At 43.9% G+C, this 19,807-nt stretch overlaps 1 protein-coding gene across 5 annotated transcripts in view; it reads left to right on the forward strand.

The window, feature by feature from the left end:
* LOC109867081 (NEDD4-like E3 ubiquitin-protein ligase WWP2) overlaps positions 1-16,130 on the forward strand; it is a 43,894-nt gene extending 27,764 nt beyond the window's left edge. For 3 of the 5 annotated variants that reach the window (XM_020455995.2, XM_020455996.2, XM_031801389.1), the window contains exons 11-24: positions 2,463-2,520; positions 5,892-5,973; positions 6,796-6,924; positions 8,064-8,142; positions 8,291-8,362; positions 8,538-8,626; positions 9,868-10,027; positions 13,063-13,196; positions 13,324-13,464; positions 13,644-13,764; positions 13,922-14,026; positions 14,124-14,220; positions 15,200-15,272; positions 15,425-16,130. In XM_020455995.2, the coding sequence (XP_020311584.1) occupies positions 2,463-2,520; positions 5,892-5,973; positions 6,796-6,924; positions 8,064-8,142; positions 8,291-8,362; positions 8,538-8,626; positions 9,868-10,027; positions 13,063-13,196; positions 13,324-13,464; positions 13,644-13,764; positions 13,922-14,026; positions 14,124-14,220; positions 15,200-15,272; positions 15,425-15,524 (1,440 nt within the window). In that variant the 3' untranslated portion in view covers positions 15,525-16,130. The remainder of the gene's footprint in view (positions 1-2,462; positions 2,521-5,891; positions 5,974-6,795; positions 6,925-8,063; positions 8,143-8,290; positions 8,363-8,537; positions 8,627-9,867; positions 10,028-13,062; positions 13,197-13,323; positions 13,465-13,643; positions 13,765-13,921; positions 14,027-14,123; positions 14,221-15,199; positions 15,273-15,424) is intronic. The other 2 variants (XM_031801391.1, XM_020455997.2) reach the window with 1 other exon arrangement.
* The last annotated feature ends 3,677 nt before the right edge of the window (positions 16,131-19,807 follow it).

Consider the following 19,807-nt stretch of genomic DNA (forward strand, 5'->3'; position numbering starts at 1 on the left):
TTTCTCATGTTCTGACAGTCCTTTTAAGTGCATTTTGGCAAACTCCAAGCGTGGGGTAATGCGCCTTTTACTGAGGAGTGGCTTCCATCTGGCCATTCTACCATAAAGGCCTGATTTGGTGGTGTGCTGCAGAGGATGTTCTCCTTCTGGAAGGTTCTCCCATCTCCACAGAGGTACTCTGGAGCTCTGTCAGAGTGACCATCGGGTTCTTGGTCACCACCCTGACCAAGGCCCTTCTCCCCCGATTGCTCAGTTTGGCCGGGCAGCCAGCTCTAGGAAGAGTCTTGGTGGTTCCAAACTTCTTCCATTTGAGAATGATGGAGACCATTGTGTTCTTGGGGACTTTCAATGCTGCAGACATTTTTTCTTTACACAATCCTGTCTCGTAGCTCGGTTTGGCTCTGACAGGCACTGTCAACTGTAGGCCCTTATATAGACAGGTGTTACATTTTTTGTTGTTGTTAATTAGCAAAAAATGTTATGGTATTGAGTGTAGGTTGACATTATTTTATTTAATCCATTTTAGAATAAGGCTGTAAATGTAATAAAATGTGGAAAAAGTCTAGGTCTGAATACTTTCCAAATGCACTGTAGTTGTAGTTTACAAGAGGCCAATAATCTCCATAGTTTAGTGTATTGAACGTGGTAATTAACTGCAATGACCATAATCCATTGCACATCTACTAGTCCTGTGTTTCTTTTACACCTGCTACAGAAGAGGCAGAAGAATGCCTGATCGTGGGGGGATATAGAGAGCACCAGTTGCTTCGCTAGATATCTACTTGAAAATACATGATCTAAGTGATTGATAGTTGGTATTCAGCAGGCATAAAAGTATGCCTTATTTACTTTGAAGAACTACAATATAGTGATTTTGTCAGCAGCAGCTCTATAGAGATGAGATTATGACTTGGAATTAAATTATAAAGTTATCAGATAAAACAAATGTAATATACAAAACAACCAAAATATTTTGTTAAACTAATGTGAATACATGGTTAATAATTGATAAGCATTAATGGGCAGTCACTACCATCATGGGACTTTGATTAATTGTTTTATTCTGTGTATTCCACCCAATAATTTTAACTGAAATCAGAGAAATAAAATAATAATGAAATAAATAAATAAATAATCAAACCGAAACCGAATCAACCTCAAAAATAACTAATCGCCCAGCACTAAGCAATACACAAGTAGACTGCAAATGCATGCTGGAGCGGGCGAGAAGGCCGACTCTCCAGCCATTGGGGAAACTCGCTCCGCGCTCCAATCAAATTTGGCACGATCCACTCCTTGTGCCGCTCCTCTTTCCGCGCCATCTCCGCTCACATATACTCTGCAACATAATGATGTTTGTTTCCAACATTAGTGCTGTTTTCCCAAAGAAGTTAAATCCGCTTCATGTTTTGTTTCCTTGCCGTCCCGGCCCTAGTTAATTCTCATGAATGGGCACAGTATGAATATTCTGGGGAAATGCTGGGTGAAGTTGTGTGTTCAGTGACACATGGGCTGCTGTGAGGTACGTTTTGTTTCATTATAGGAAGAAATTGAAGACCTTCTGAGGTGAGGAGAATGAATGAATTAGATTTGCTCTGGAATTTTTCATCCACAACTACAACTCTCATAGTCATGAATCCAACAGTATGGGCACTAACTAACATCTTAAAAATTACATTTCTACTTGGCGGCAAATGTACACACACACAGACACACGTATTCAAACACAAGGTCATTCTCATTCAATTAGTATTTGCTATACACATTTTCCATACAGTGCCACATGCACACACACACTCTCTCTTTCTCTGTATGCACAGGCTGAATAAACCACACTGGTTCCAGGGCTGGGTGAATAAAGGTGCTTTTGTCATGAGGGGGTGGGCAGTCTGGAAAATGGATGAATGTTCTCTAAGTTGGCTCAGACATCGCGCCTCCCTGCTTACTTTCACAGCACATCTAGAAGAGGAGGACCTCTGCAGATGGGTGGGGTAGGGAGGGGTGCCAGGGGGGCAGGAGACAGGGTGGGGCTTGAAGCCAGCCAGTGAGCTCATTGGAACAGCATGTTTTTTCTATCCTGAGCGTGTCGTTTTTGGAAGGCATACGAGCTGCGTCTGAGCCTCTCTGTCAGTCTCCTGTTCCAGCTGCATGAGAGAGGCCACCTCAGCCTTCTGGGGTACCCCTCTCTGGGGTACCCCTCTGCCTGCTCCTGCTCCACCAGACTCAGGCTGTTAAACTGTGTGCTTTTTGAGGCATTTGCTGCATTCTTTCTTTCCCCCTGTATGTTTAGTTTTTTTCTACCTCACACCAGTGTGAGAACTGAGTTGGGAGCTGTGTGGACGGACAGAAGAATTTCACACAGAGCCGCTGCCATGAAGCGAGTGTGAGAAGAAGACAAAGGTGGAAGAAGGTGGAAAGTGTCCTAATTGGAAACGTATTCTCTCTCTCTCTCTCTCCCTCAGTCGTCTGGTGTTCCTGCTGTGGAAAATGACCCTCTCGGCGCGCTCCCTCCAGGATGGGGTAAGTGTTCCCTCCACGTACACCTATATCTTCTCACCACACTAAGACTATTAGTAATCAGTGGTCCCAGGACATGAGACCGGACTGATGAGTAAATGGAGATGCTATTGAGTCCAGTGATGCTGAAGAGGGGCATCGACACCTGCACTGGTTGTTATGAGAGTGGGTTCTGAGGCTTTCAAGGGCACAGGAATTTGTTTTTGTGTTGAGGGGGGAGAGCTGGTTTGTGTTTTTCTCACGCGTACACTCTCACACAGACACACAGCACTGTTGGCCCACATCTATTGTTTGGTATCCTGTAAACATTGTGATATACAGCCTTGTCCTTAATCAAATAAGCTCATACAGAAGATCCTTTTATTCTTACATTCAGCCAAACTCATCTTCCAATTAGTTATTGGTCAACAAAATATGATTTGATTGAATTGTTGTTGTGGATTTCAGTCTTTTCCCTTATATTATTGATTAGTTGTTGGTTCAAGTGTAATCTCAAGGAATTGGTTGTTATACTTGTATGGCCGTTTTGTGCTCTACTCGTATATTCCTATGGCGCGCTGTTCTCATGCGTTCGTATATTCATTCATATTCTCAAAAGCGCATATTCGACCAACATTCCCACCAACACATTTATACAGGGTGTACACACAAACTCCATCACTCAGAATTAATGGTCATTGGCATTTTTTCTCTCCACCTCACATTTTCACATACTTACAGTCGCGCTCACCCACGTGCACACTCATATTTTCACATACTTACAGTCGCGCTCACCCACGTGCACACTCATATTTTCTAACCATGATGTGTTTTCAACATGTTGCGGGCATCCCAAGCAAAAGCCTCAATTATACATTGGACTTTAATTTGGATGAATTTCCTTTCATGCATTTCTGTGTCATCTGTAAATGCCTTCTTTCTTTGGGGTGTTGAAGAGGGGATGTATTGAAAGAAACAGGAAAAAGAAAGGAGAGAAAGACTTGACCAAGCGCGGGAACAGTCAAATAAAGGAGGGCTAGTGGAATAGAGGGGGTTAAGTGAAGGAGAGGGGTGAAATTAGCAGCCTAGTAAGAGTTGCAGCGTGAGCACTACTGTTCCTGCGCCCTCCACACACATCTGCTAATGAGAACAAGATGTCAGAGAGAGAGAGTGGTGGGGGTGGAGGGGGCACCAACTATGGTCACAAAATCAGCGGGTCGGGACAGAAGCAGCACAGGGATGCACAAAGTTGAAGATATCAACGCACCCAACACACATTCTTGGTGGAGGAAGTTGACATGGTTGCCATGTTATTATCTTCCATGTAGCCATGTTATTATCTTCCATGTAGCCATGTTAATATCTTCCACGTAGCCTTGTTAATATCTTCCACGTAGCCATGTTATTATCTTCCACGTAGCCATGTTATTATCTTCCACGTAGCCATGTTATTATCTTCCACGTAGCCATGTTATTATCTTCCACGTAGCCATGTTATTATCTTCCACGTAGCCATGTTATTATCTTCCACGTAGCCATGTTATTATCTTCCACGTAGCCATGTTATTATCTTCCACGTAGCCATGTTATTATCTTCCACGTAGCCATGTTATTATCTTCCACGTAGCCATGTTATTATCTTCCACGTAGCCATGTTATTATCTTCTACGTAGCCATGTTATTATCTTCTACGTAGCCATGTTATTATCTTCTACGTAGCCATGTTGTTATCTTCCACGTAGTCATGTTATTATCTTCCACGTAGCCATGTTATTATCTTCCACGTAGTCATGTTATTATCTTCCACGTAGTCATGTTATTATTTTCCACGTAGCCATGTTATTATCTTCCACGTAGCCATGTCATTATCTTCCACGTAGTCATGTTATTATCTTCCACGTAGCCATGTTATTATCTTCCACGTAGCCATGTTATTATCTTCCTTGTAGTCATTGTTTCCATGTAGCCATGTTATTATCTTCCATGTAGCCATGTTATTTTCTTCCACGTAGTCATTGTTTCCATGTAGCCATGTTATTCTCTTCCGCGTAGCCATGTTATTATATTCCATGTAGCCATGTTATTATATTCCATGTAGCCATGTTATTATCTTCCATGTAGCCATGTTATTTTCTTCCACGTAGTCATTGTTTCCATGTAGCCATGTTATTCTCTTCCGCGTAGCCATGTTATTATATTCCATGTAGCCATGTTATTATATTCCATGTAGCCATGTTATTATATTCCATGTAGCCATGTTATTATATTCCATGTAGCCATGTTATTATATTCCATGTAGCCATGTTATCATAATCCACGTAGCCATTTTATCATCTTCTAGGTAGCCATGTTAATATCTTCCACGTAGTCATGTTAATATCTTCCACTTAGCAATGTTATTATCTTCCATGTAGTCATTGTTTCCATGTAGTCATGTTATTATCTTCCATGTAGCCATGTTATTATCTTCCATGTAGTCATTGTTTCCATTTAGCCATGTTATTATCTTCCACGTAGTCATGTTATATTATCTTCCATGTAGTTGTTATTATTTTCCATGTAGCTATGTTATTATCTTCCATGTAACCATGTTATTATCTTCCATGTAGTCATTGTTTCCATGTAGTCATGTTATTATCTTCCATGTAGCCATGTTATTCTCTTCCATGTAGCCATGTTATTATCTTCCACGTAGCCATGTCATTATCTTCCACGTAGCCTTGTTATTCTCTTCCATGTAGCCATGTTATTATTTTCCATGTTGCCATGTTATTCTCTTCCATGTAGCCATGTTATTATCTTCCATGTAGTCATTGTTTCCATGTAGCCATGTTATTCTCTTCCACGTAGCCATGTTATTATCTTCCATGTAGCCATGTTATTATCTTCCACGTAGTCATGTTATTATCTTCCACGTAGTCATGTTATTATCTTCCACATAGCCATGTTATTATCTTCCATGTAGTCATTGTAACCATGTAGCCATGTTATTATCTTCCATGTAGCCATGTTATTTTCTTCCATGTAGTCATTGTAACCATGTAGTCATTGTAGGACTCCGACTGCTAGAAATAGAAAATAGTCAGCAAATAGTATTTTTCCTGCTCTCCCTCAGTTTAGGTTTTTGCCTTTTACACATCTGTAACATTTTGTCTGAGGTGGATTGTAAGGAAGGGATTTTGGAACAAGCTCGAGTGAAATGCCACACCGACACGTCAGTTTTCAGTCAGCTTTGCCAGATTCAGCCATCCTTTTTTCTCTTTCCTCCCAACAATTCAACGTCTACTGCGGTTGACGTTCACATCTCCCCACACAGTCACTCTGTACTGAAACCAAATAGTCAACTGTTGATCTATCCTGTTGTTAACTGTAGTCACTTCTCTTGGTCCCTGTAGAGAAACGGCAGGACAATGGGAGGGTGTATTTTGTCAACCACAACACACGGACCACACAGTGGGAGGACCCAAGAACCCAAGGGTAAGCCAATCTGTCTTTCCTCCACTGTGAAAGTGTGTGTGTGTGTGTGTGTGTGCGTGTGTGTGTGTGTCTGTTCATGTTTGTACACACAGGTGTCTCAGAGAAATGCCACCATACATTGCTATTTTGACTGATATTACATTAACTAGTGTAGGATAGGGACTGGTAGCTCGAGAGCCCAACGCTATGCAGCACACTAATCAGACATCCTTATAACGATAGGAATTAATCATGTAGAGTCATAGACATAATGTACCAGTAATTGAGATCCATATTTTGAAATCATTCTGCACAGGCCAATAGGGAAGTGTCCTATGTCGCCTCAATTGAAGGCTGCGTCAACATATCTCTGAGCCGTGTGGGTGGGGTTTAGATACTTATTGTAAGGTATTGGTCAATGAGGGACCAAGGGCATCTTCCATGGAACTAGTGTGGGTGGTACTGCTGTCCCCTAACATCAAATCGAACAACAAAACTACACCAAATGCAGATGGCCGGATTATCCAAATTGTATCATTGTGGGTTTTTAGGACATTTTACAGTGTCATAGCATTTTATTCATTCATCAATTAGTTATTTCACTCCCTCATTCACCCCCTCAGCAAAGTTGAGTCATATTTTCCCTCATATTTATATTTTCATGTTGTTTAACTACATCCATGTGGTCTCAGATGCATCACCACTGAGGTCAGAGGTTTTGAGTCCTGGTCAGGGAGAGCTGATAGTGGGACCGGGCCAGGGCTGGTGCCAGAGGGGGACAGGTGTGCATCGTTTGGGGAGCCTCACGTTTAGGCTCTGCTCACTGCCCTTTCCCTCTTACAGGATGATCCAGGAGCCCCCCCTGCCCCCTGGCTGGGAAATGAAGTACACCACGGAGGGAGTCCGATATTTTGTGGATCACAACTCTCGCACCACCAGCTTTAAAGACCCTCGTCCCGGGTTTGAGTCAGGGTAAATATTATTCTGCAGACCCATTTTTGAGAAGGGCAGTTAGAGTTTCTGATCAATTCTACTGATAAAAGCACCGTATTGCTTTTTCCTTCAGCGATGGTGTGTGTAGGGATTCTCTCATCATAGCCTGCTTTAGTTTGGATTTTCCTTCCCCCCCCCCCCGTTTCATTGAACCAGAGGGTATTTACGTTGACAATCTTTTGGGCATAGATAGCTAGCCTAGATATGAGAAAGGGTATTATAAGTACGTACACACACACACACACACACACACACACACGTAAGCACACACTCTTATGAACATATGTGTCTTGCCTTAAAGCATGGCCCTATTTTGAAATCTTCAAAAAAAAAGAATGTCATGAAAATTAACAGGGCCAACAAATCAACTCCAAAGCAGACTGCTCTGCTGTCTGACTCTGTCTGTGTGTACGTATGAATGTGTGTGTATGAGAGAGCGCAAGTGTTCATACTGATGTTGAAACATAAGGAGGTCTTGGTGTTATATTTTTAGATGAGTGTTCATCTAGGGTTTTTAAACTGTCTTAAATGTTTTACATTTGATCTGCTGCAGTCCATATCTGTAGCCAAAGGGTTGCCTCTCTGGTCTGAATCTTCCTAACCAAGATGTGCCTGGCAGCTTTTGACAAAGCGAATAAGCGAATATTAGAGGCCCCTCTCTCTCTCTCTTTCCCTCGGCTCCATATTTCCCCTTCCTTGCTCTCTCTCGCCCTCTCGGTTTATCCTCTGCTGACGAGGCACATATCCAGTATGTCTGTAGTGAAGTGGTGTAGCTTCTACTAACACAGCTGCCCACCAAGGCATACCTCCATCTCTGGGCTTAACCCAGTTATTTCAATCCTGCTGCACGTCACATCTGACCACTTCAATAGAATACTGCCTCACTTCAATAGAATAAGTCCTCATTGCGCAGCTCGGCAACAGGGCTCAGCTCTATAGCGGGGCCCATTTTTCCAGTCTCTTAAGCATATGTGCTTGGGACAGCCATATTGGCCTGTCGTTTCCCAGTACAGCTACAGTATCCTTCGCTGACATGTACAAATGTAAAACCTGGCTTTGAGATTTCCTTTGTTTCTTGCTGGAACAGCAAAAAATAAGCTCATTTTGTTTCTCTGTAGGTCGAGGACAGGTGGTTCCCCTGGGGCCTATGATCGCAGCTTCAGGTGGAAATACCACCAGTTCCGCTTCCTGTGCCATGTAAGTGCTGACTCTCGTCTCTTAGACCTCTGTTATGAAAACAGGCTCTTACCCCGAGCCCAGTTCTTTTCTACTGTTCAGACCTGAGATCTCTTTGTCTGCCTAGTATTGATGAAATAGATTTTTACACTTTTCTCTGCCTCTCCAGTCCAATGCCTTACCCAGTCATGTGAAAATCTCAGTGTCCAGACAGACTCTGTTTGAAGACTCATTTCAGCAGGTAAGAATGACATGGAGTCAGGATATTCTATTCTAAATGTTACGTGATTAAACTTGCATGAGGGTTGCTATAGTTGGTTATGTATTCATTAGTACCACCTACTATATAGTCGTAGGGTGGAAGTTTATTTCTGATGTGCTGTATGTGCCTGTGTTTTGTTGTTCTATTTCCTCAGATCATGAATGTGAAACCCTATGATTTGCGTAGAAGACTCTACATCATCATGAGGGGAGAGGAAGGTCTTGATTATGGAGGCATTGCTAGGTAAGATGACCGTTTCCTGCCTGCATGTCTGGCCTGCTGCCTCTTATAACAGTTGTCTTTCTTTCTACTACCTCAGCTCTTAGTCTTCCTGGTCTACCCTGTATTCCTTACTTAAATGTCCGTCATCCATCGTTCATCATCTCCCTCACTGCCCCTGTCTCTTGCACTGTTGTCTGTGTTTGTTTTGGTGTTTGGGGACTGTTGACAGTGTGTGTCCACTTCTGGTTGATGTCAGCGGTGGGATCCCGGGCTTTGTTCCTCCCCCTCCTCCTCCACGTGGTCTGTGTTTGCGTGTGTCTCTGTCTCTGGTGTCGCGCCAGTGGTTTTACCCTATGGTAGGTTACGTCATGCTGTTCTACCACAGGGTAGAACCACGGACGGGATGTTTGGAGGTGTCTGCACTGCCCCGGTACGACCCCCGGGACTAGCTGGCCGGCCGTGGGGGCAAAGGTCAGGGGCTTGGTGGTGGCCGGGGCTTCATTCTCTACATGCATTTCATGTTCGACATTATACTGCTTGTCTTCATGGTGTTTTGTGTATATGTATATCTGTATGCCCATGTGCTTAGTGTGTACATGTAATGATTTGAAACAACAATTCAGTGATTGGACCATTCCCCAGTGAGGCAGCTTCTCTTTTATTTTTTGCTGACAGAAAATTGACATTTGAAAGCCATTTCTGAGTTTGGTTATGGAGTTGCTATATGAACATTGTTTGGGGTTCATTAGCATACACTGCACTACATTTACACCACTTAGTATGATGCTAAATTGAAAAATCAAGACGTGTTCTTCAGGAGTACACGTTTTTGTTGAAACTGCTGAACCGTGAATAACCTCCATATGTAGAATAATTTATGAATTTGACATGTTTGTTTTGCTTGTTTTAGTTGCAGGTGTGTGCATAAACCAGACCCCATTTTGACAAAGTAGTTTGAAATTGTACCATCTATTTTAACAACCATGCAACTTTATTGTGCTGTCAAAGTCACTGATTGTGTCATGTTTGCTGCTGGTGTCAAATGTTGTGTGGTTTTGTAATGTAGGAGACGTTTTGTAAAATTCTGCACGACTCAATACAAGGAACAGGTATGGCAAAAAGTAACACTTTGTAGCCCTCAAGCATAGGCAGAAGGGTTAAAGGGTTGTAGTTAGCCCGTACACACCCTGCTTTTCCATGAGGGAAAACAATGTTCTGTCTCTAGATATAGATGTGTAATGCCCTTTCTCTCCCCAATACAGAGAGTGGTTCTTCCTGCTGTCCCATGAGGTGTTGAACCCCATGTACTGTCTGTTTGAGTACGCTGGGAAGAACAACTACTGTCTGCAGATCAACCCCGCCTCCTCTATCAACCCTGACCACCTCACATACTTCCGCTTCATAGGGCGATTCATTGCCATGGTGAGCAATGCCCCATTGGCAAATTTTGCCCAGATCTGCAACAACCGAAGTCAACGACAACAATAGTTATGGTTAGAATTGAGGAACAGATGGTGAGGATGTGTAGCACACTGTTTTTTTTTTAGCAACAGGAGCGGTGAGGACAGTGTATGATTGTCTGTGGGGGAGTGTTCTTCATCTGTCAGTCGTTTCTAAAGCTGTGTGTCCTTAAGCCAAGTCTGTTATGCTAAGAACCCTCCCCTCCCCTCCCCCACTGCCCATCTTGCCAAACCCAACTCTCTCTGGGACACTATCCAGAAGCTACAGGCCCCAAAACCAACAGCTCCCCCCTCTCAATCCCCTCCTCTCCTCCAGAGCATGACCTCACTGCCACACACAGCCCACACCCGCCAATAATGGCCTATATTTAGTCTGCTAGCACACTTCACACAACACCCCTTATAAAGATGCTTGTCTCATCTAGCCCATGTCTTCTCTCCCTCTTTTCTGGGCTCCCTTTCTCCTCCTTTTCACTGCCCTCCATCTCCTCCTGCTCCCCACTTCCCGTCTCTCCCTCCCTGCTTCATGTCCTGTTTCTCAGAGCAGAGGATGACGCTAGTACTGACGTTGCAGACTGAACAGACTGAGTCACATAGTGGAGGGTGTCTGTTGTTTTTGGACAGATATACACTGGAGCTCTGTGCTATTACATTATACAGTCTGGGTCTTAGCAACTGCTTCAGTACTAACTGAATCAATCAGTCTTTTCCACACAGAGACAGACTTGTGACTGACTCTAAGTGTTTGTGTGTGTGTTAACACTTAACTGTGGTTAGGCTAATAGATCCAATTTAATTTGTCACGTGCCAAATACAACCGGTGTAGACTGTCATGAGATGCTTACTTACAAGCCCTTAATCAGCAATGCAGTTGCAGTTAAATATCAAATTATTTTATATAGCCTTTCTTACAACAGCTTATATCTCAAAGTGCTGTACAGAAATCCAGCCTAAAATCCCAAACAGCAAGCAATGCAGGTGTAGAAGCACGGTGGCGAGGAAAAACTCCCTAGAAAGGCCAGAACCTAGGAAGAAACCTAGAGAGGAACCAGGCTATGAGGGGTGGCCAGTCCTCTTCTGGTTGTGCCGGGTGGAGATTATAACAGAGCATGGCAAACATGTTCATAAATGACCAACATGGTCAAATAATAATAATCACAGTAGTTGTCGAGGGTGCAACAAGTCAGCACCTCAGGAGTAAATGTCAGTTGGCTTTTCATAGCCAATCATTAAGATTATATCTACCGCTTCTGCTGTCTCTAGAGAGTTGAAAACAAACAGCAGGTCTGGGACAGGTAGCACGTCCGGTGAACAGGTCAGGGTTCCATAGCCGCAGGCAGAACAGTTGAAACTGGAGCAGCAGCACGGCCAGGTGGACTGGGGACAGCAAGGAGTCATCATGCCAGGTAGTCCTGATGCATGGTCCTAGGGCTCAGGTCCTCCGAAAGAGAAAGAAAGAAAGAAAGAGAGAATTAGAGAGCATACTTAAATTCACACAGGACAAGACAGGAGAAGTACTCCAGATATATAACAGACTGACTCTAGCCCCCCGACACAAACTACTGCAGCATAAATACTGGAGGCTGGGACAGGAGGGGTCAGGAGACACTGACCCCTCCTAAAGTAAACTAAAATAAACTAAAGTAAAAATAAGTAACGCACTAGAATTCCAATAACAAGGTTATATACAGGGGGTACCGGTACCGAGTCAAATGTGCTGGGGTACAGGTTAGTCAAGGTAATATGTAGGTAGGGGTAAAGTGACAATGCATAAATAATAAACAGAGTAGCAGCAACAACAAATATTCCAAGTAGCCATTTCATTAACTGTTCTGCAGTCTTATGGCTTGGGGGTAGAAGCTGTTCAGGAGCCTTTTGGACCTAGACATGGCACTTCGGTACCGCTTGCCGTGCGGTAGCAGAGAAACGTTCTATGACTAGGGTGGCTGGAGTCTTTGGCCATTTTAGGGCCTTCCTTTGATACCGCCTGGTACAGAGGTCCTGGATGGCAGGAAGCTTGGCCCCAGTGATGTACTGGGCCATATACACTACTCTCTGTAGCACTTTGCGGTCTGATGCCGAGCAGATACCATACCAGGTGATGATGCAACCATGATGCTCTCAATGATGCAGCTGTAGAACCTTTTGAGGATCTGAGGACCCATGACAAATATTTTTTGTCTCCTGAGGGGGAATAAGCGTTGTCGTGCAGTCTTCAAGACTGTCCTGGTGTTTTTGGACCATGATAGTTTGTTGGTGATGTGGACACCAAGGAACTTGAAGCTCTTGAGCTGCTCCACTACAGCCCTGTCGATTTGAATGGTGGAGTGCTCGCCCCTCCTTTTACTGTAGTCCACGATCATCTTCTTTGATCACGTTGAGGGAGACGTTGTTGTCCTGGCACCACACTGCCAGGTCTTTGACCTCCTCCCTATAGGCTGTCTCATCGTGAACAGGCCTACCACCGGTGTGTTGTCGGCAAACTTAATGATGGTGTCCTGCTTGGCCGTGCAAACGTGCGTGAACAGGGAGTACAGGAGGGGACTAAGCACGCACCCTTGAGGGGCCCCTGTGTTGAGGGTCAGCGTGGCAGATCTGTTGCTGCCTACCCTTACCACCTGGGGGCTGCCCGTCAGTAAGTCCAGGATCCAATCGCAGAGGGAGGTGTTCAGTCTCCGCTTCCTTAGCTTGGTGATGAGCTTTGAGGGCACTATGGTGTTAAACTCTGAGCTGTAGTCAATTAACAGCATTCTCACGTAGGTGTTCCTTTTGTCCAGGTGGGTAAGGGCAGTGTGGAGTGCAATAGAGGTTGCGTCATCTGTGGATCAGTTGGGGCGGTATGCGTTATTGGAGTGGGTCTATGGGATGATGGTGTTGACGTGAGCCGTATGTGTCTGTATCTAGGTGTGTATTGGCCCATAGGAGAGATGACGCTTATGGTATATTTTAGTTTTGGTATGGTACTTATTGCAACCTCTCCTCCCCTCTTCCTTTTAGGCCCTGTACCATGGCAAGTTCATCGATACTGGCTTCACTCTGCCATTCTACAAGCGTATGCTCAACAAGAAACCCACTCTGAAAGACTTGGAGTCTATTGACCCTGAGTTCTACAACTCTATCATGTGGGTCAAGTAAGTACCCCGCCCCTTCATTATGTGTGTGTGGGACTGTTTGAATATGGCAAACAGTGTATGTGAAGATGGAAGTGTTTGACATCATTCCGTAGCTTAAAGCTTTATGTGTGTGTTATGTCTACAGAGATAACTGTCTGGAGGAGTGTGGAGTGGAGCTGTACTTTGCTCAGGATATGGAGATTCTAGGGAAGGTGTCCACCCACCAGCTGAAGGATGATGGAGAGAATGAGCTGGTCACCTCGGAGAACAAGGAGGAGTACATCAGGTCAGCCATCTCCGTCACTACTTTGACTCCTGTCTGTATGCCTGTTAATCCCTGTGATACCAGACATTGGTACTCCACAGACTAGCATTAATGTTGTTTCGTGTTGACACTCAACTTGTTTCAATAAATATCCTCCCTTGTTGCTTAGAAAATGCTATATCTCATCCCTGTTCCCTCAGTCTGCTGACAGACTGGCGGTTCATGCGTGGTGTGGAGGAGCAGACCAAGGCCTTCTTGGATGGCTTCAATGAGGTTGTGCCTCTGGAGTGGCTACGCTACTTTGATGAGAAAGAGCTGGAGGTATATAAAGAGTCTGCAAGAACATGCTGGGTTAGCTAGGGCGGTGTTATAGGTTATGAAGCTTTTGCAAAGTCTTATAAGTTGGTAGAGGGGACTATTTGTTTCAGATTCCCTCTCTTTGACTGGATTAATGGTACGGTCTCATTCCTTCCTCCAGCTGATGCTATGTGGCATGCAGGAGATAGACCTCAGTGACTGGCAGAAGAACACCATCTATCGGCACTATACCAAGAACAGCAAGCAGATACACTGGTTCTGGCAGGTATGGTGGCCTCTCTTCACAGCATCTTGTGTGTATATGAGACTGTCTATATCTCACTATGTGCATCCTTGACATGTCTTACCTGTGTGTTATACAGGTGGTAAAGGATATGGACAATGAGAAGCGGATCCGCCTGCTCCAGTTTGTCACAGGAACATGCCGTCTGCCAGTCGGAGGGTTTGCTGAACTCATAGGTCGGTTGCTCCACCAATTCGGTGCCTTTTCAGATGTATAACTTGGTGGGGGAAAAACTGTTTGTTTTCACCTAATTTAAACATTGTCCAACTTAATAAAAAAACGTTCTCAAGAGGTTAAAGAAAAATAATTACTCTAAGTGTATATTAAGTGCCAAATAAAGTAACCGTGTTGGCAATTTTGTCTTAAATCATCCTTGTGACAGGGGGAATAGTAGGTTGTGTGCAACAGGAAGTGGCAATGGATGCAAAAACAAGTATGTAGTTAAAACATTTCGAGCCTGTCTATCTATGGGTAACAGGGTTGATGTGTTATGCTCGACCCACTCAGTCTTCCACCACAAAACGGTCAAAAAGAGAATCAGTTCAATGTTTCTTTTGGAGAAAAAAAATAAAAAATCATATTAAAACGACAGTTCAGATCAAGTAACATGGTTGACCTTAAAATGAGAGACATGTTATTTTTGTAATTGAATGAATCACTAATCACATTGTTATTAATTTAATCTTCAGAAATGACTTTGTCAAAGCAACAAAATAACTAAACCTTTACAATGATGGTGAAAACCTGGAGACATGTTGGGGTTAAGTAGGTTAAAATCTTCCTGGAACCATGGGTTGCACAAAGGGACATGTCAAAATGCAGAAATGTAGCACTTTAGCAAATTTTTATTCAAATAAAAAATGTATTTATTGAATTCTTCATTGCCTGCTGTTGTGCCCTTGAGAAAGGCACACAACCACCCACAACAACTGCTCCACGGGGACTGTGTGGCAGCTCCAACCTCTCTAACCTGTATAAATATGTGTCTCTCTCAGAGGGGTTGAAATAAAGCTGAAGTCTAATTTTGGTTTGGACGTTGTGTACAATTGGCAAATAACTTTATCTTAATACAATAACCACCTTTACTGTCAAATGTCTTTTGACAGAAATGTAATTCCCTGCCCAAGAATCTTACATGGTCTCTCTTTCCCTTAGGGAGTAATGGACCACAAAAATTCTGTATAGACAAGGTGGGGAAGGAGACTTGGCTTCCAAGAAGTCACACCTGGTGAGACTGACATTTTCCTAAATTCCTCTGCCAAAGTTGATTTCTCTTTCCCATGACCATGTCCATTACTTTTGTATCTATGAATGTACCCCTGCTAACCACAAATGTATCCCTCACTGTCAATTTTCTTTTCATCTCGAACACTCACACAGCTTCAATCGTCTGGACCTGCCACCCTACAGGAGCCTGGAGCAACTGAAAGAGAAACTTATGTTTGCCATCGAGGAGACAGAAGGATTCGGGCAGGAATAAGGGAGAAAAAATAATAATAATCACATTATGAGTGAGGGAAGGTGGATAGAGAAAGAAGAGTCATTCATTCAAATAGTTTTTTTGTTGTCAATCATAGGGATATGAACTCTCCAATCATCTAGACCCCACTTCCAGATCATGTGTGGTTGGGAGACCATAGAGAACCATAGATACAGGTGGGCACCCCAGTCCAGTCCTCCTAGGCTGTGGAGGGTGCTGGGGGGTACAAGGGAACCAGTAGGGAAAAGGTGTGTGTGCTGATGGGATGGTCCAGCCAGGTTAGTGTTATATTATATGACCATAAACCCCCTCTCCTGCCCTAAGACCCCACCCACTAGATCTAGAGACACACCAAAAACATAAAGGATAATGTCTTCAAATAATTATATCAACTGCAAATCGCAACGACAGCACAGCTACAGCAACTATATCTTTTGAAGATAAATGAACATTTTTAAAATAAGTCTGTGAATGGAAGAGAGAAAGAGGTTATAATTAGTGACCTCTTAAGAGGATTGATTGGTGAAATGTGATTTTATTTATTTTTTGTTCATTGTGAAATTCAGCATTACCTGTACATAGCTCAAATAAATGACTCAAATCTTAGTGGGTTGATTGTGATGGTAAGAAATCACATTTTTTCAGAGCCTTGGTTAATTGTTTTTGACCTGAATCTGATTTTGGTTAGAATGTCATTCTACTGCTAGAACACTAATTGGGTTATCCAGCCAGCCATGTTAGTCTGCTAACAGTATTACTGTGAAACAGCTGTGCCCATGCCTTCCCATTTCAAACAGAAACTTCAACTGCAGAAACTGACAGGAGACAATGACAATGGAAGCAAGTGATATACATGATGACGCAATCGCCATTGCACTGCACACTGCCCTATCCCATCTTAACAGGAGGAATACCTATGTAAGAATGCTTTCCATCGACTAAAGCTCAGCCGTCAACACCATAGTGCCCTCCGAACCTCATCACTAAGCTTGGGGCCCTGGGCAGTGGTGTGTATTCATGGATGCCAAGGGAAGCCAGACTTCCCCCCCCAGTGTCTGTTTGTAGCCCATCTATGCTGTCTGGTCAAAAAGAGTATGCCATTGTTGCCACCTGTAGCATTGAATGCAAGGAAAGCCAGTGAGCATTTGGCCTCCCTTGATCATTTTAAAAATAAAATAATAGCCAATCAGCGTTGAGCTAAAGCGAGTGAGCTCAGTTGTGAAAGGTTCTGGCACACCCCAAAAAAAGCTTAAAGGGAAGCCAGTTTGCATTTGGCTTCACACCAATCACATCACGTTAAGTCAAACGTCATTGACAGAACTTGAATTGTTGTGTCGTTGTCCTCCGATGGCTACCTAGCTAGCTAAAATCGTCCCTTTCCTAAATTTGCCATGGATGGCGATAGGGATTTGGACTTGTGGTTATACTCCATTCTCCATGCTGGCCAATGATTATAACGGTGATTCGGATCCAACCATACATTGTCCCTGGCCTGAGAGGATGGAAGTTCAACATGGCTAGATGGAGTAACGGCTAATGTTAACTAGCTGGCGCATCGTTGCCCATGAAAGGAAGCATTTTAGCAAGGTAGCCTAGGACAACAAAAATTAAGTGTGTATGACAGGGTCATAGACCATTTAGGCAACATGAAATAGTAGGATGGCATTGGCCTTTCTACAAGTAGTGAGTCAACATGTTTTTTTCTAATTGCATGCACACACACACACATAAATCAGTACCATGGACAGCCATAACATATTTAGATTAGCTTTGGATATTTTTTAATTGTCATTGTATAAGACTAAGCATAGGTGATTAGATTATGTTGAAATTGTGCGACAAAACTGGAGGCAGCGCCTGTTTTCTTTACGACTTACAGTAACAATCCATGGTTCGAAATCAATATTTGTTTAGTAGTCTGAAAATGTTGGAAATTTTAACTTGCTTGACCATGCTGTAGGTCATGTAACTGTTTGTTACATGCAATATGGTTTGTGGACTTCCCCGGACAGCTGTTGCTCTCCGGTTTTGTAATGAAACAAAGGTGTGGTTGAATTTATTCTGCAACTGTCTCTTATTGTCTTGGCCTTAGGCCTATATATCATGGTGTTTTTTCTGGCTTGGCTTCCCTACTGATTTTAACCATGCACCACTATTGGCCCTGTGTCAGAATCGCACATTGTGCAACTGGGTCCCGGACTTCCTGACGGGCCGACCTCAGGTGGTGAAGGTAGGCAACAACACCTCCACTATGCTGATCCACGGGGGTCCCACAAGGGTGTGTGGTCAGCCCCCTGCTGTATTCCCTGTTCACCCATGACTGCGTGGCCACGCATGCCTCTAACTCGATCATCAAGTTTGCAGACAACAACAGTGGTAGGCCTGATTACCAACAACAATGAGACAGCCTACAGGGAGGAGATGAGGGCCCTGACGTGATGCCAGGAATATAACCTAAACGTCAACAAAATGAAGGAGCTTCATTTTGTGGGCTTCAGAAGACAGCAGAGAGCATAGCTAGGTCAGATAAGTAGGTTTGCCAGCCAATGACTTAAATACATACATTCCAAATGCCACATATAGCCTATATGTCAGTACATACACTATCTAGGTCTAATATATAGTACAGTGCAAATTACAATACAATATAAGTACAATATATCTTCACAGTCCCATTTGTGCAGTGGTTTTATTGCTAGCTTGAGTTACCTGGGGTGGCAGAGAGTTACATGTAGTCATGGCTTTATTTAATACTGTGAGTTTCCTAGCCTTTGTTCTGGACCTGGGGACTGTGAAGTGACCTCTGGTTGCATGTCTTGTTTTACCGATGAATGTCCGAACTGTGTGCCAACTGCTTGAACAGACAGTTTGGTACCTTCAACACATCAATACCTTGCACCAAGACCAATAGTGATTGCAGTCAATCTCTCAACTCATGGCCTTCTTTGTTGCACATGACCACACAGCTGCGCAGTAGTCCAGGTGCAACAAAACTAGGTCCTGTAGGACCTGTCTGGTCGATTGAGATGTCGAGAAGGCAGAGCAACGATTTATCACGGACAGATCTCTAACCATTTTAGCAACCCGTCTATATGTTTTGACCATGACAGCTTGCTATCTAGTGTTACACACAGCAGTTTAGTCTCCTCGACTTGCTCAATAGCCTCATTATTCAATGATGGATCTAAATCCAATAAATCTCTTCTTAGCCGGCAGCATACCACCCTGCATACCGCTGCTGGCTTGCTTCTGAAGCTAAGCAGGGTTGGTCCTGGTCAGTCCCTGGATGGGAGACCAGATGCTGCTGGAAGTGGTGTTGGAGGGCCAGTAGAAGGCACTATTTCCTCTGCTCTAAATATAAAAGAAATCTATAATAATATCCCAATGCCCCAGGGCAGTGTTTGGGGACACTACCCTGTGTAGGGTGCTGTCTTTCGGATGGGACGTTAAACGGGTGTCCTGACTCTCTGAGGTCATCAAAGATCCCCTGGCACTTATTGTAAGAGTAGGGGTGTTAACCCCAGTGTCCTGGCTAAATTCCCAATCTGGCCCTCAAACCATCACGGTCACCTAATAATCCCCAGTTTACAATTGGCTCATTCATCCCCCTCCTCTCCCCTGTAACCATTCCCCAGGTCATTGCTGTAAATGAGAACGTGTGGAAAAGGCATTGTTTGTCACCAAACTGTTCCTGAATGTTTGGGCAAAGTTGCTCTTGGAGGATATGTTGGTACCATTTCTTTATTCATGGCTGTGTTCTTAGGCAAAATTGTGAGTGAGCCCACTCCCTTGGCTGAGAAGCAACCCCACACATGAATGGTCTCAGGATGCTTTACTGTTGGCATGACACAGGACTGATGGTAGCGCTCACCTTGTCTTCTCCGGACAAGATTTTTTCCGGATGCCCCAAACAATTGGAAAGGGGATTCATCAGAGAAAAGGACTTTACCCCAGTCCTCAACAGTCCAATCCCTGTACCTTTTTCAGAATGTCAGTCTGTCCCTGATGTTTTTCCCGGAGAGAAGTGGCTTATTTGCTGCCCTTCTCGACACCAGAGCATCCTCCAAAAGTCTTCGCCTCACTGTGCGTGCAGATGCACTCACACCTGCCTGCTGCGATTCCTGAGCAAGCTTTGTACTGGTGGTGCCCCGATCCCGCAGCTGAATCAACTTTCGGAGACGGTCCTGGAGCTTGCTGGACTTTCTTGGACCCCCTGAAGCCTTCTTCACAACCGCTCTCCTTGAAGTTCTTGATGATCCGATTAATGGTTGATTTAGGTGCAA

The sequence above is a fragment of the Oncorhynchus kisutch genome, linkage group LG22 (genome assembly GCF_002021735.2).
Source record: "Oncorhynchus kisutch isolate 150728-3 linkage group LG22, Okis_V2, whole genome shotgun sequence".
Taxonomy (NCBI): domain Eukaryota; kingdom Metazoa; phylum Chordata; class Actinopteri; order Salmoniformes; family Salmonidae; genus Oncorhynchus; species Oncorhynchus kisutch.